The sequence below is a fragment of the Danio aesculapii genome, chromosome 22 (genome assembly GCF_903798145.1).
Source record: "Danio aesculapii chromosome 22, fDanAes4.1, whole genome shotgun sequence".
NCBI classification, from domain to species: domain Eukaryota; kingdom Metazoa; phylum Chordata; class Actinopteri; order Cypriniformes; family Danionidae; genus Danio; species Danio aesculapii.
In genome coordinates this window covers 1,370,550-1,386,720 of record NC_079456.1, presented here as the reverse complement: position 1 = coordinate 1,386,720, position 16,171 = coordinate 1,370,550, and the positions used below count along the sequence as shown (strand labels likewise).

General features: G+C 39.5%; 1 protein-coding gene and 1 pseudogene across 1 annotated transcript in view; one reads left to right on the top strand and one right to left on the bottom strand.

Moving 5' to 3' along the window:
* Positions 1 to 39: 39 nt before the first annotated feature.
* On the bottom strand, positions 40 to 16,035 carry LOC130216543 (DENN domain-containing protein 2D-like; annotated as a pseudogene).
* Positions 16,036 to 16,094: 59 nt separating this feature from the next.
* The window catches only part of LOC130216542 (dihydropyridine-sensitive L-type skeletal muscle calcium channel subunit alpha-1-like), a 162,925-nt gene continuing 162,848 nt past the window's right edge, over positions 16,095 to 16,171 (top strand). The window contains exon 1 of the mRNA XM_056448439.1: positions 16,095 to 16,103. Coding sequence (XP_056304414.1) covers positions 16,095 to 16,103 — 9 coding nt within the window. The remainder of the gene's footprint in view (positions 16,104 to 16,171) is intronic.

The window sequence follows — 16,171 nt, the reverse complement described above, 5'->3', positions numbered from 1 at the left end:
AAATAACACTTCATACCTCTGGAATAAAATGAAAAGCTGTTCATATTTTAAAATAATCTTTATTTTAATACTAATTACAATACTGCAGTACACTAAATCACACAAACACACACACACACACACACACACACACACACACGTAAGATTTGATGGATGAATGGAAATTAGTTGGAAATAACACTACACACGACTTCTCATGCTTGTTCTTCTGATATCATGACAACATGAGCTGAGATTCTGGAATAAGCAGCAGCATATGGGATATAGCTTACCATTTTATTATGTTAAAACAATAATAAACAGCATTAGATTTCCGCTGGCGATTGTGTCAGAATAAAAAGTGCTCAAATCACCACACCTCGCACCCATCCAGCCTTCAGCTCCTGCTTTATCCTGTCGCGATGTTCCTTCACCTTCCTGTGAAAGAAGCCTGTGGGAACACAACAGTGTGTGCTGTTCATAAGCAATAATAATGAAGAGCTCCGTGTGTTATGTGCTGTCATCATGACAGAGAGAAGACAAATCAGTGATGAGAAATGAGTTATTAAAACTCTTCTGTTTGGTAAAGTGAGAGATTATAAACTCGAGGCTTTTAATGCGTGTACCATTAGGGTTAGATTGTGTTTCCTCTTCCTGTATGAACAGATCGAACATCTGCGTCTGGATGAAGAGTTGAACAAAGCTGGTGTAGGTTTTGTTTTCCACCCCTTCAGGAAGCTCTTCTTCTGGAACTGACGGGGTTTCCCGCCACGCTTAATGTGCTCCGAGAAATGTCCGACCGTCTTGACGAATACGGACAGGAAGGCCTCTGACACCAGCCGGTTCAGCTGCTCTGTAGCTGCCAGAACACAACAACAGGAAGTGAGCGCCACTCTTACAGGAAGCTGCCTGATAGTGCAGTAAGACTGAACTTACAGGCGTGATGTGTGCGCGTGGACAATCCCGACAGCAGATCCTCCTTCAGCGGCAGCGGCAGCAGAGACTCCTCATCTCCAATCTGACATCACAGAAACACCAGTCTATAGAGGGCTGTGGTTGCTAGGGTGTTGCTATGCTGTTAGGTGTTCTGATTGGTTGTCAGTGCATTGGTGTGGTTGCCAGGGTGTTGCTATGCTGTTTATGTCTTCTAACTGGTTGTCAGGGTGTTGCTATGCTATTAGGTGTTCTAACTGGTTGTCAGGGTGTTGCAATGTTGTCAGGTGTTCTGATTTGCTGTCAAGGTGTTGCCATGCTGTTAGATGTTCTGACTGGTTGTCAGGGTGTTGCTATGCTGTAAGGTGTTCTGATTAGTTGTCAGTGCATTGGTGTGGTTGCCAGGGTGTCATTATACTGTTAGGTGTTCTAACTGGGCGTTGTTGTGTTGTCAGGTGTTCTGATTGGTTGCTAATGCAATTATGTTGTTGCCAGGGTGTTGCAGTGTTGTCAAGGTGTTCTGATTGGTCAGTGCAATTGTGTGGTTGCCAGTGAGTTGCTATGCTGTTAGGTGTTCTAACTAGTTGACAGGGTTTTGCTTTGTGGCTAGGTGTTCTAACTGGTTGTCAAGGTGTTGCTATGCTGTTAACTGATTTGTTGTCAGTTCATCCGTGTAGTTGCCAGGGCGTTACCATGCTGTTTAGTGTTCTGATTGGTTGTCAGTGTAATGGTGTAATTCTCAGGGTGTTGCTATGTTGTTAGGTGTTCAAACTGGTTGTCAGGGTGTTGCTGTGCTGTCAGGTGTTCTGACTGGTTGTCAGGGTGTTGCTGTGCTGTCAGATGTTCTTATTTGTTGTCAAGGTGTTGCCATGCTGTTAGATGTTCTAACTGGTTGTCAAGGTGTTGCTATGCTGTTAGGTGTTCTGACTGGTTGTCAGTGCATTGGTGTGGTTGCCAGGGTGTCGCTATGCTGTTAGGTGTTCTAACTGGGCGTTGCTGTGTTGTCAGGTGTTCTGATTGGTTGTTAATGCAATTATGTGGTTGCCAGAGTGTTACTGTGGTGTCATAAGTGTTCTGATTGGTCATCCGTGCAATTGTGTGGTTGCTATGGGTGTTGCTATGCTGTTGGGTGGTCTGATTGGTTGTCAAGGGATTAGTGTGGTTGCCAGGGTGTTGCTATGCTGTTAGGTGTCTAACAGGTTGCCAGGGTGTTGCCATGCTGTTAGGTGCTTCAACTGGTTGTCAGGCTGTTACTATGCTGTCAGGTGTTCTGATTGGTTGTTAATGCAATTATGTGGTTGCCAGGGTGTTGCTAAGCTGTTAAGTGTTCTAACTGGTTGTCAAGGTGTTGCTATGCTGTTAAGTGTTCTGATTTGTTGACAGTTCATCTGTGTGGTTGCCAGGGCGATACCATGCTGTTAGGTGTTCGGATTGGTTTGTCATTGTATCGGTGTGGTTGCCAGGGTGTTGCTATGCTGTTAGGTGTTCTGATTAGTTATCAGTGTATTGGTGTGGTTTTCAGGGTGTGGCTACGCTGTTAGGTGTTCTGATTGGTTGTCAGTGCATTTGTGTACTTGTCAAAGTGTTGCTATGCTGTCAGGGCTGTTGTTATGCTGTAAGGTGTTCTGATTGGTTGTCAGGGCTGTTGTTATGCTGTCAGGTATTCTGATTGGTTGTCAGTGCATTGGTATGTGGTTTCTGAAGTGCTTTAGTGACTGAAATGGTGAACAAACAACTTGTTGGTATGCACAGTAATGAGAGTCATGTTGAACTTTATGAATAAATGAAATTAGACAGAGTCTGTTTGTGTGTGTGTGTGTGTGTGTGTGTGCGCATTAGTAACTCACTCTTGTGATGAATTTACTTGGCGCTCCAGTCGACAGATCAACAATCATAACCTGAGAAACAAACACAGAACCATCAGACTCGTGTACAGTAATGTTCCTTTAGCTCATCAATAATGAGTTTCAGAAGAATTCAGCCTCTGTGTGTGAGATGTGATAATGTGTGTGTGTGTGTGTGTGTGTGTGTGTGTGTGTGTGTGTGTGTGTGTGTGTGTGTGTGTGTGAGACTGACGTCGCTGTGGTCCGTGATCAGCCCCATCATGCTCTTCTGGACTCCCAGCAGGTATGGAGTCGGTGCTTCACAGACGTCGATCAGAACTGACGGAACGATTGATATAAACGTGTGCTGCCACACAATGGGTACAGGAGCGCAGCTACAGCATGAAGAACCTGCGAGAGAGTGCTAAACACACACAAACAATAAAATAAACTCATTTATATTCGTCAAACACAGTCATTTTATTCAAAGTATCATTAAAGGAAGACGTCTCATTCAGTAGTCAATAGCTGCGTCTCCATCCACCGATGTTTATGCGCATTTTGAAAAAACTAAATCTACTTCACGTCTTTGGATGGACACACCTAATGAGTGTGCGATGCACTGCGCTGTGATTGGCTGCTGGTCACCTGAGCTCCTCTGAGATGAAGATGATTCGCCGCTCCAGCACAGCAGCGGTGAACACCAGCAGCAGCTCCTCATCGTTCAGACGGCTGAAAAGCGCAGTGAAATCCACATGCTCCAGCCAGGAGTCTGCAGGCCGCGTCAGCCGGATGATCTGACATCAGCAGGGGTCACAAACACCCACATTACTCTACTTCAGTAGTTTGTTTATGGGACTGTACTTTAAAGCACACATGAAATCAATCATATTGATTTTGTTAGCTCACGGTGGAAGTTTTGTCGATTGCTTTGTTTCTAAATGTATTTCTGAAATTTCTCTTGGTTTTATTTCTGTTTTTATCATTATCTCTATTGTTTTTACTAAATATCACTTATGAACAACACTTTGGTCGATCTTTTAAATGTGCTTCATAAATAAATGAACTTGAGCTGAACAATTCATCTGTGCATGTCAGTATGAAAATAATAACAGTTTGTCCTTGTAATGTGCGCTTCCTGTTTGTCTTCAGTTAAATTCTTAGATTAGGTCTGTCTGAGGTACTGGGCGTGGCTAACCACGCCCCTCCAGCTGTCAGTTTGACATCGCTATGACAACAAACAGAAATAGCAAGGTGGGAGAGTCTGTTAGGTTGTAAATCACTACATAATGTTACGTTTTCACACACACAAACTGAAAATCACGACAGAATGTTACATTTATACACACACACACACACACACCCAAACAAACAGCAATCACCAAATGGACTTAGTTACGAAATGCACTACAGAATGTTACGTTTACACACACACACACACACACACAAACAAACAGCAATCACCAAATGTTCTCAGTTACGAAATGCACTACAGAATGTTACGTTTACACACACACACACACACACACACACACACACTCCCAAACAAACAGCAATCACCAAATGTTCTCAGTTACGAAATGCACTACAGAATGTTACGTTTACACACACACACACACACACACACACACTCCCAAACAAACAGCAATTACCAAATGGTCTCAGTTACAAAATGCACTACAGAATGTTACGTTTACACACACACACACACACACACACACACACACACCCAAACAAACAGCAATCACCAAATGGACTTAGTTACGAAATGCACTACAGAATGTTACGTTTACACACACACACACACACACACAAACAAACAGCAATTACCAAATGGTCTCAGTTACAAAATGCACTACAGAATGTTACGTTTACACACACACACACACACACACACACACACACAAACAAACAGCAATCACCAAATGTTCTCAGTTACGAAATGCACTACAGAATGTTACGTTTACACACACACACACACCACACACACACACACACACAAACAAACAGCAATCACCAAATGTTCTCAGTTACGAAATGCACTACAGAATGTTACATTTTCACACACACACACACACACACACACACACACACACACACACACACACACACACACACAAACAAACAGCAATCACCAAATGTTCTCAGTTACGAAATGCACTACAGAATGTTACATTTTCACACACACACACACACAACCAAACAAACAAACAAACTGCAATCACCAAATGGCCTTAGTCACTAAATGCATTACAGAATGTTACGTTTACACACACACACACACACACACACACCTGTGTGCCGGCATCTGGGATGAAGCTACTGATGCTGACGGTGCTGCCAGGTGAAGGCAGCGGCGCCTCCCGCAGACTCTGCATGAATGGATAAATCATGGCGGTGGAGATCTGCCGGCGCTTCTCCACCTCATCAAAGATCTACACACAAACACACACAACATCAGAGTCGTGAAGCATTACTTTGCTACAGCAATACACATGTAAAATTTTGTTTGGATGTTTTTTAGAGGCTAATTTTAATCAAATACCACCAAACGGCCCTCACTACTGTAGAATTGATGTCTACTTTGCAAATATTGTCAAAAGAATGAAAAAATACAGTTCATATTCCTCAAAACATGCGGGGCGCCCTTGAATGTTCACCAATGTAAACTGGAGGTCACCTGGTGGTCTTGTCTGGTACTGCGGCCAAACACAATACTACTGGAAGCTCATTTTTTGAAATATCAACTTTAAATTAGGAATATAATTCAGATGTTTAGCTTTGATTATTATGATTAGCTCAGATACGTTCTGCCAATTTTAGGCTAAAGCGTGTTTAGTAAAATACATATTTCATGAATTATATTAAAGCAGGGCGATTAATCGAAAAATATTCATTCATTCTTTTTTTTTTTCAGCTTAGTCCTTTTATTAATCCGGGGTCGCCACAGCGGAATGAACCGCCAACTTATCCAGCACGTTTTACGCAGCAGATGCCCTTCCAGCTGCAACCCATCTCTGGGAAACATCCATACACACTCATACACTATGGACAATTTAGCCTACCCAATTCACCTGTACTGCATGTCTTTGGACTGTGGAGGCAAACCGGAGCACCCGGAGGAAACCCACGCGAACGCAGGGATAACATGCAAACTCCACACAGAAACGCCAGCCGAGGTTAGAACCCAAAATTTAATCGAAAACGATATTCAGAACCTATAATCCATCAAATTTTTCGAGTTTTTCGATTACTTTCATATGGTCTGGCGCAGCCTTCATGCGGTCTTGTAACTTGTAAAAATGTACCAGGTCACCTGGTGGTCAGTCTGGTACTGCAGCCAAACACAATACTACTGAAAGCTCATGTTTTGAGATATCAACATTAAATTAGGAATATAATTCAGATATTTAGCTTTGATTATTATGATTAGCTCAGATATGTTCTGCCAAATTTAGGCTAAAGCGTGTTTAGTAAAATACATATTTTAATGTAAAAGCTGTTTGGACAGAAGTTTAGATAGGTATAGTGTGTCCACTGTCATTTTGGAGTGATAGAAACACAAGTGTCGTTTTAAAATATTCCTGATGTTAAAATAGGATCCAAATCGCAGTGATTTTGAGGCGCAACGTGACATAGGCATGTAGTTTTCCTGCCCTTTCACCAACTCCCCCAAAGCCTTGAATAAACTCCCCCATAGAAACATCTAATAACTTTACTGTGGTATTTTTTACTAAAAAACGATTTCTCTGCTTCATCCGTGTCTGTCTGTCACTGACTGCTGTTTATCTGACATATACAGAAATAACACATACACACTGGAATAGTGGGTGGGGAGAACTGGCTCATTTGCATTCAAAGACTACAAAAACAGCTACACTTTGATTCGAGCTCAAAATGGCCATATTCTGCATTGTATAATAAATAATCTGATGGAATTTTGAGCTGAGAAACATTCTGGAGACAACAAAGACTGACTTCCATCTTGTAAAAGGGATAAAGCAGGAGCCCTTTAACATATACAAATCTTACAAAGTAAAAGAAATTATTAAGTGGTTTTGGATAAAAGTGTGTGCTAAATGAGTAAATATAAATGTGTGTGTTGTTCACCTTTGAGAAGAGGCCGAAACAGGCCACGTGGCTGATGATGCAGTACGCTTCAGGAAGCCGAGCACCTTTACCTGCCGGCTGACACAAACACAACACAACGATTCAGAAGATCACCTAAACTCATTCACAAGCTTCATAATGAGCGGAGCTGAACTGACCAGCAGCCTCCTGCAGTAGCCATTCCTGCGGCTGCCGTCCACTTCAGTCAGAACGAAGGAGAACGTCTCGCTGCGGAGAACCACAGATCAACCTCAGTTCAGATCTACACAGCGACATACAGATCATACTGACTGAGAGAAACAGAGATTTAAAGTGATTACACTGATTCAGAGAGCCATTCAGAGATTCAATAAGTTTCAGAGAGTCTTTCAGATTCATCACTGATTCACAAAGGTGTTTATTCATAGGTGTAGATTTATTATTCAGAGATTTACCGCTGATTCAGAGAGTCATTCAGATATTAAACACTGAATCAGAGAGTCTTGATTTAGTGATAAAACTGTAAACGTCTCTCTGAATCAGCCATGAATCTCTAAACACCTCTCTAACTCACTGGTGAATCTCTGAATTACTCTCTGAATCAGTAATAAACGCAAGCGGTCTTTAGAGATTCATTACTGATTCAGAGAGTAATTCAAAGATTCACCACTGATTTAGAAAGTCATTCAGAGGTTCATCACTGATTCAGAGTCATTCAGTTTCACCCCTGATTCAGAGAGTCAGAGATTCTCAAAACGATTCAGAGATCCACCACTGAATCAGAGTCATTCAAAGATTCATCACTGATTCAGATAAACATCCAGAGGTTCATCATGGATTCAGATAGTCAGAAATTCACAAAATGATTCAGAGATTCACCACTGATTCAGGAAATCATCCAGAGATTCATCACTGATACAGATTCATCACTGATTTAGAAAGTCATTCAGAGATTCATCACTGATTTAGAGAGTGATTCGGAGATTCTTCACTGATTCAGAATTTTTCAGAAATACATCACTGATTCAGAGAGTCATTCAGAGATCCATCACTGATTTAGGGAGTCATTCAGAGATTTAATCAATGATTCAGAGAGTGATTCAAATATTCATCACTGATTTAGAAAGTCATTCAAAGGTTCATCACTGATTCGGAGCCATTCAGTTTCATCACTGATTCAGAGAGTCAGAGATTCTCAAAATGATTCAGAGATCCACAATTGAATCAGAGTCATCCAGAGATTCATCACTGATTCAGAGAATCATCCAGAGATTCATCACTGATTTAGAGAGTGATTCGGAGATTCTTCACTGATTCAGAGTTTTTCAGAGATTCATCACTGATTCAGAGAGTCATTCAGAGATTCATCACTGATTCAGGGAGTCATTCAGAGATTCAATCAATGATTCAGAGAGTGATTCAAAGATTCATCGCTGATTTAGAAAGTCATTCAGAGGTTCATCACTGATTCGGAGTCATTCAGTTTCATCACTGATTCAGAGAGTCAGAGATTCTCAAAATGATTCAGAGATCCACAATTGAATCAGAGTCATTCAGAGATTCATCAATGATTTAGAGAGTGATTCGGAGATTCTTCACTGATTCAGAGTTATTCAGAGAATCATCACTGATTTGGAGAGTCATTCAGAGACTTATCACTGATTCATAGAGTCATTCAGAGGTTCATCGCTGGTTCAGAAAGTGGTTCAGAGATTCAGAAATCACTGATTCAGAGAGTCATTCACAGGTTCATCAATGATTCAGAGAATCATTTAGAGATCCATTACTGAATCAGAGAGTCATTCAGAGATTCATCCATTACTGATTCAGAGTCATTCAGAGATTCATCACTGAATCAGAGAGTCATTCAGAAATTCATCCATCACTGATTCAGAGAGTCATTCAGAGATTTATCCATCACTGATTCAGAGAGTTATTCCAGAGATTCATCCATTACTGATTCAGAGACATTCAGAGTCATAACTGATTCAGAGAGTCATTTAGAGATTCATCCATCACTGATTCAGAGTCATTCAGAGATTCATCACTGAATCAGAGAGTCATTCAGAAATTCATCCATCACTGATTCAGAGAGTCATTCAGAGATTTATCCATCACTGATTCAGAGAGTCATTCAGAGATTCATCCATTACTGATTCAGAGACATTCAGAGATTCATAACTGATTCAGAGAGTCATTTAGAGATTCATCCATCACTGATTCAGAGAGTTATTCCAGAGATTCATAACTGAATCAGAATCATTCAGAGATTCATCCATCGCTGATTCAGAGAGTCATTCAGAGATTCATCCATCACTATATTCAGAGAGTCATTCCGAGATTCATCCATCGCTGATTCAGAGAGTCATTCAGAGATTCATCCATCACTGATTCAGAGAGTCATTCAGAGATTCATCCATCACTATATTCAGAGAGTCATTCAGAGATTCATCCATCACTGATTCAGAGAGTCATTCAGAGATTCATCCATCACTGATTCAGAGAGTCATTCAGAGATTCACCATGAGCATAAGCAGACCAGACGTCATTTATCACACACATGAGGAGTTGTTTCTATGTTAGGATATGAGTCAGTTTGATGAAAGAAAACAAACAGATTCTCACGAACTCATCAACATCCTGCGGTCTTTTCAGAAGTATCCGTTTAGAGGTGTGAAAATGATGCATGTGGTGAGAGGAGTTGTGAAAGTGTGTGTGTGTGTGTGTGTGTGTGCGTGTGTGTGAGGCTCAAATATCCTGACTTACTGAAATTGACATTAATGACATTAAAATAAAAAGGGCATCAGACTTCTCAGTGGGTAAAAACAGAATTATGTGCATTCATTTGATTGCGATTATGATTTAATTGAGCTTTAATGCAAGTGTTCTGCACATTTCTGTGAGTGTCGCACTAGTGCTGGAAATTAGCATTAACCTGACAGAATAACTGTGCAATGTCCTCACTAAGATAGGAAAACAAACCTGTGTGTTCAGGTGTGAATTTGTGTTTGTTTGCTTGTGTGTGTGTTAGCTTGTGTGTTCAGATGTGTGTGCGTTCAGGTGTGTGCGTGTGTGTGTGTGGGTTAGACTGTATTAAATGTTAGCTTATGTGTTTAGGTTTGTGTGTGTGTGTGTGTGTGTGTGCACGCGTGTTAGCTTTTGTCTGTTCAGATGTGTGTGTGTGTGTACCTGCTGTACTCTGTCACTGGGGCCCAGTGGACTCCCTCAGGGAAGCAGAACAGATGAGCCGCCTTCATGCTCTTCTCCTCCTGCTCGCGCTGCAGACGCCCCATCACCTCACGCTACACACACACACACACACACACACACTTCATTACACCTTACTGCTGCTGTTGGTTTGCCAACAAATTTTCCATACTGTCCCAACGTTTTCTGATTTAGGGTAGTATGTATGTATCAATATATGTGTGTGTGTGTGTGTGTGTGTGTGAATGTGTATAAGTGTGTGTCTTCTGACCTTAGGAAACTGGTAAGTGACCTGTGGCTCATATCCCGCCCGCTGCTCCTCTTCCTCAGACTGACCACTAGCAGATACTCAAAGAATCTCAGGCCGCAGTGACTCTCCCGTCCAGCAGGGGGTGCCGCAGCCACTGGGGGAGGGGCTCCGGCCTCTGAAGCGGAACAGAAACACACACACAGCTCAGAGAAACCACAGCAGAACAAAGAGATGCACAAACACACACACACACACCACACACACACAGCTCAGAGAAACCACAGCAGAACAAGATACACAAACACACATTGTGCTAAAAACCTCAAAGGAGAAACAGAAACTTGAACCACATCAGACAACACAATCACTCTCTGATTACTGACGATCAACTGTTACACACTACATCACAGTATGTGTAGAGTCAGCAATAGAACCTTTCAAATGACACATTTATAGTGATTATTTATTGACTTTTCTGATCTTTGTAGATTATTTTTAGATTATATTAGGTTACTTTTGTGCTCTTTTGTAGTTTGCTTTTAGAATTTTACCTTCAGAGATTACTTTTAGGGTTACATATAGATTACCTTTTTCTCTTTTTAAGGTTACATTTAGATTACTTCTGTGCTCTTTGTAGTTTGCGTTTAGATTACTTTTGTAGATGACTTTTAAATTACATAGATTACTTTTGTGCTATTTGTAGATTACTTTTAAATTACATTTTTATTACTTTGTGCTCTTTTGTAATTGATTTGAGTACATTTGCAGATTACTTTTGAAACTACATAAAGATAACTAATGTGTTTTCTTGTTTACTTTTGGATCAAATATAGATTACTTTTGCGATCATTTGTATATTACTTTTGTAGATTACTTTTAAATTACATTTAGATTACTTTAGCAATCATTTGTAGATTATTTGTAGATTACTTTTGAATTACATAGATTACTTTTGTGCTATTTTGTAGATTACTTTTAAATTACATAGATTACTTTTGTGCTATTTTATAGATTACTTTTAGATTACATAGATTACGTTTGTGCTATTTTATAGATTACTTTTAGAATACGTTTGTAGATTACTTTAAACTACATTTAGATAAATATTGTGCTTTTTTGTAGATTACTTTTGGATTAAATATAGATTACTTTTGCAATCATTTGTAGATTACTTTTGTAGATTACTTTTAAATTACATATATTACTTTAGTGATATTTTGTAGATTACTTTGATTACATTTTGCTTTTAGATTAGGTTCGTAGATTACTTTAAACTACATTTAGATAAATATTGTGCTCTATTGTAGATTACTTTTGGATTAAATATAGATTACTTTTGAAATCATTTGTAGATTATGTTTGTAGATTACTTTTAAATTACATAGATTACTTTTGCGCTATTTTGTAGAATACTTTTAGATTACATTTAGATTACTTTGTGCTCTTTTATAATTAGCTCTTAGATTAGGTTTGTAGATTACTTTTAAACTTCATTGTTTATGATCAACAGCAACAGCAACATTACAAAAAACAACATTGAAAAACTTAAAATTGACAGCAATATCACTGTGACATCTAATATTTCAGCTAAAAACACAAGCGCAGATGACAGAATTATAGAAACACAGCACACTAAAGAAACATCATAGACACAAAGAGTAATGAATGTGTAAAGCTGCAGGTTTATTATAAACGAAGTACAAATGTTAAACTGAGAAGAATAAATTAATTGTGAGCAGCTTACTGCCAATATGTTAATAATAAGTACCCATGTAATCCATAAAAAGTAACTGTAATCTGATTACAAGTATTTAAAAAAACTATTTAATTGCAAGTACTTCTGATTACGTAATCCAGATTACATAAAAATTCCTGACTACACAGTTACACAGCGCTGAATGTGTTTTCAACAGGGCTTGGTGCTGATTTTAGATCATTTCATTAGGATGAAGATGCGGCTTCAGCATATTTACAACGAGAAAAACAAGTCTAAACCGATCTAATCTGATTTCCACAGACTTCAGTCACATTTCTTTTTAGTTTCCTCATAACATTCCTCTGGTGTCATGGACTGCCAGATTAAATAAACTTCTCTGATATTATCACATGTGTATGTTCATATTTACACTAGAAGAGTAAAGTTTACGGCAAACTATGATGATCGCAATGTTTAGAACACTGCTAACATCATGGCGTTTAACATTGATGAGTTGCTAGCATGATTTAGCACTCTGTTTCTGCAAGTTACTAACATGAATTTGTGTTTTTCTTAAAAATTATAACACAATTAATTTCTAGCATGATTTTGCACGTTGCTAGCATGAATAAGTATATTGTTCGCATGACTTAGCATTGTTTTTTTCAGTTATAACATAAATTAGCAAGTTAATGACATGTTTTTTTTATTAGAGAACTGATAATGTTTCTAGCATGATTTAGAACATAGCTAACATCAAAAAACATGTGAACTAAATATTCAAATATCATTGTAACATGTAACATTGATGAAGCTGCTAGCATGTTCATGCAAGTTACTAAAATTAATTAGCAATTTTCTAAAAATTAACACAATCATAACATTTCTACTATGGTTTAGCCCACTGCTAGCATGAATAAGCATGTCATTAACATGACTTAAAGCACTGTTTTTCCACTAATAGCATGCTAATATGCTAATAGCATGTTTTAAAAAATAATGCACAGATCACAGATGTAGCATTTAGAACGTCGCTAGCTTTCTAATAGCACAAAAATGCAACTTTTTAAAAGTTGCATTAAAACTTACCGTATATGAACAGAACAAAACACACTGCATGCAATCCAAAAGATTAAATAACAATTAAAAACTCACAAGTAAACACATCTAAAATGCAAATGTTGACATTATTATAGCAACACAACAAAAAATCATTCACAGATAAGTGAGATACTTTTACCTTATGCTAGCATGCTTTATAATGTTGTTTAAAGACACGTGCTAAGCTTTGCTAGTGATCAACAGCTTAAATACTATATATTAGGTTGCTGTACAAATGTTTTCAACCACCAATGTAAGTCAATGGGTTTTTTCACGGATCTAATCGCAACTTAAATTAAATCTGCACATCCGATCACTTAGAAAAGACATAGCCGTCTGAGTCAGCAGATGTGTTCAGAGTTTAGTGGCCGTGCCTTTAAAAATGTAGGAGGAGTTACCGTTTAAAACAGGGGTGGGCAAACTCGGTCCTGGAGGGCCGGTGTCCTGCATAGTTTAGCTTCAACTCTAATCAAACACACCTGAACATGCTAATCAGTGTCTTCAAGATCACTAATTATCTATTAGCAGGTGTGTTTGATCAGAGTTGGAGCTAAACTGTGAAGGACACCGGCCCTCCAGGACCGAGTTTGCCCACCCTTGGTTTAAAATATAATTTCAGCAGGAAAAACCACAGCAGACATTGCACTGTAGAGCATTATGATGAATTTGCCGAGTCAGCATAATAGAGACGAAGTGTAACACTTTTTTTTATCAGAAAACACCACAACTAATATTGAAATGTGTGTTTATATTCAACAATAGTCAACGTTTACTTGAAGTAAAACCTCCGTCAACTGCATTTACACAGAGAAACAATGGAAATATAAGATTCTGTCTCATCTAAAGAGCAGCCAGTCATGATCAGGGCTCTCAGACACACACGTCTGAACCTGCGCACCACACCTTATATACTGCCGCTCACTGGATATTTCCTCTTTGTCGGACCATTCTCTGTAAACCCTAGAGATGGTTGTGCGTGAAAATCCCAGTAGATCAGCAGTTTCTGAAATACTCAGAGCAGCCCGTCTGGCAGCAACAACCATGCCACGTTCAAAGTCACTTAAATCCCCTTTCTTCCCCATTCTGATGCTCGCTTTGACCTGCAGCAGATCCTCTTGACCATGTCTACTAGGCTTGGGCGGTAACCAGATTTTGATACCGTCAAACCTCCTCCCTATTTTACCCCGGTATTACAGAGCATGATAAAAGACTGTTGGATTGTGCCTAAACCATTCAGAAACTGAATACCGGATATGCGACCTTAGGTTCGCGGTCACTGTTTATCTTGTTCGTATTAGAGATCTGCGCGGGACGCTCTCTCTCTCATTCACACACATACACACACACAGACAGCACCAAGCCAGCGATGCACAGCATCCTGCTCTCTCTCTCTTTTTCTCTCTCTCTCTCTATTCACACACACACACACACACACACACACACACACTCACACATATAGAGAGAGAGCGTGAAGCTGTGTGTCACTTGTTTGGTGCTGTGAACAAGCGACACACAGCATCTCGCTCTCATTCACACACATAACCACAAACAAACATGACACACATAAACACACACACACACACACACACATAAACACACACACATAAACACACACACATTTACACAAACACACATAAACACACACACACACACAAACAAACACACATAAACACACACACACACACACACACACACACACGCACACACACATAACACACACATGCTCCCGTTCAAGTTACCGACCGTTCCCGCGCTTTATTCAGAAGTTTATTCCCGCACCGCAAGAAATCTGGTCAGGTCCCAAGGCTCGAGCGGTAAGCAGCGGGACCTCTAGTTCATATTTACCACGTCTTCCTTCTCGTTCAGTCGAAACCGGAAATACTGCCAAACTGCAGGTCACCTGGTGCACGACTCGCCATCTTACCTCACCTCTCTCTCTCCTCCCACACTGTCCCATGATGACAATCACGCACACACATTTGTAGGCATTAAATAAATAATATTTAATATTTAATAATGTCTCCTGTTTAAGTGCATTGTTTTTATAATGGTGTAATGGTATTGAAACTGACACCGTTGCTATTTTTAGATCCCGCGGTATATATATAATACCGTATTACTGCTCAAGCCTAATGTCCACATGCCTAAATGCACTGAGTTGCTGCCATGTGATTGGCTGATTAGAAATTTGCGTTAACGAGCAGTTGGGTAGGTGTACCTAATAAAGTGGCCGGTGAGTGTATGTTGTCGTGTGTGTCTATGTACAGCAAGACGATTTCAAACAACAAATCTCTCGTAAGCAACAATAAATTCAACCTTGAACCTTTTGTTTCTTTTAATTAGATGTGTTTTTCATTGTTGTGTTTGTTTTGTACTTTTGCATAACAAGAAGTTTTAGGTTCTGTAGCTGATCGTGACAACACTTCTGCTTGTTCAAAAGAAACAGAAGGAGAAAAAAGCACTGGGTATGAAGCTTATTACTGTTGTACCCAATCCTTATCAAACCGTGACTTCAGTATACTGTAACACCCCTAATATATATATACACACACACACACACACATTTAAATATACACACATATATATATATAATATGTAATGCAGGACTCACTTGCTCTGTGGAGCTTCTCCTGCAATGCTGAGAACATGGAGCTGATCTTCTTCATGGCACTGCGATCACGTCTGATTGACACACATGCACGCACACAAACACACACACACACTGATTGTTATCAGTTAACTCAAAACAAGCTAGGAAATTCACAGGAATCAGGATGAATCACTACTTTCATTTCTTGTCAAGGGGCAACCGGAAAAATGAAAACAGTGTGTGTTTGTGTGTGTGTGTGTGTGAGAAAGAGAAACGAGAGTCTTTAAGTCTCACTTCTATACAGCACAGGCAGCTCAGTCTGTCACACACACTTTAGCTAACAGAAGTACCGCATACTGTCCCCCATAGCTCCAAAGAATTAATAAACACTGGAAAAAACACAATATATCACACTAATGATGCAACATGCTTTCTGTGAGTGTGAGGAGGTGAAACACACACACTATAACCAAACTAAATATAAACCATAGAGCATTTATATG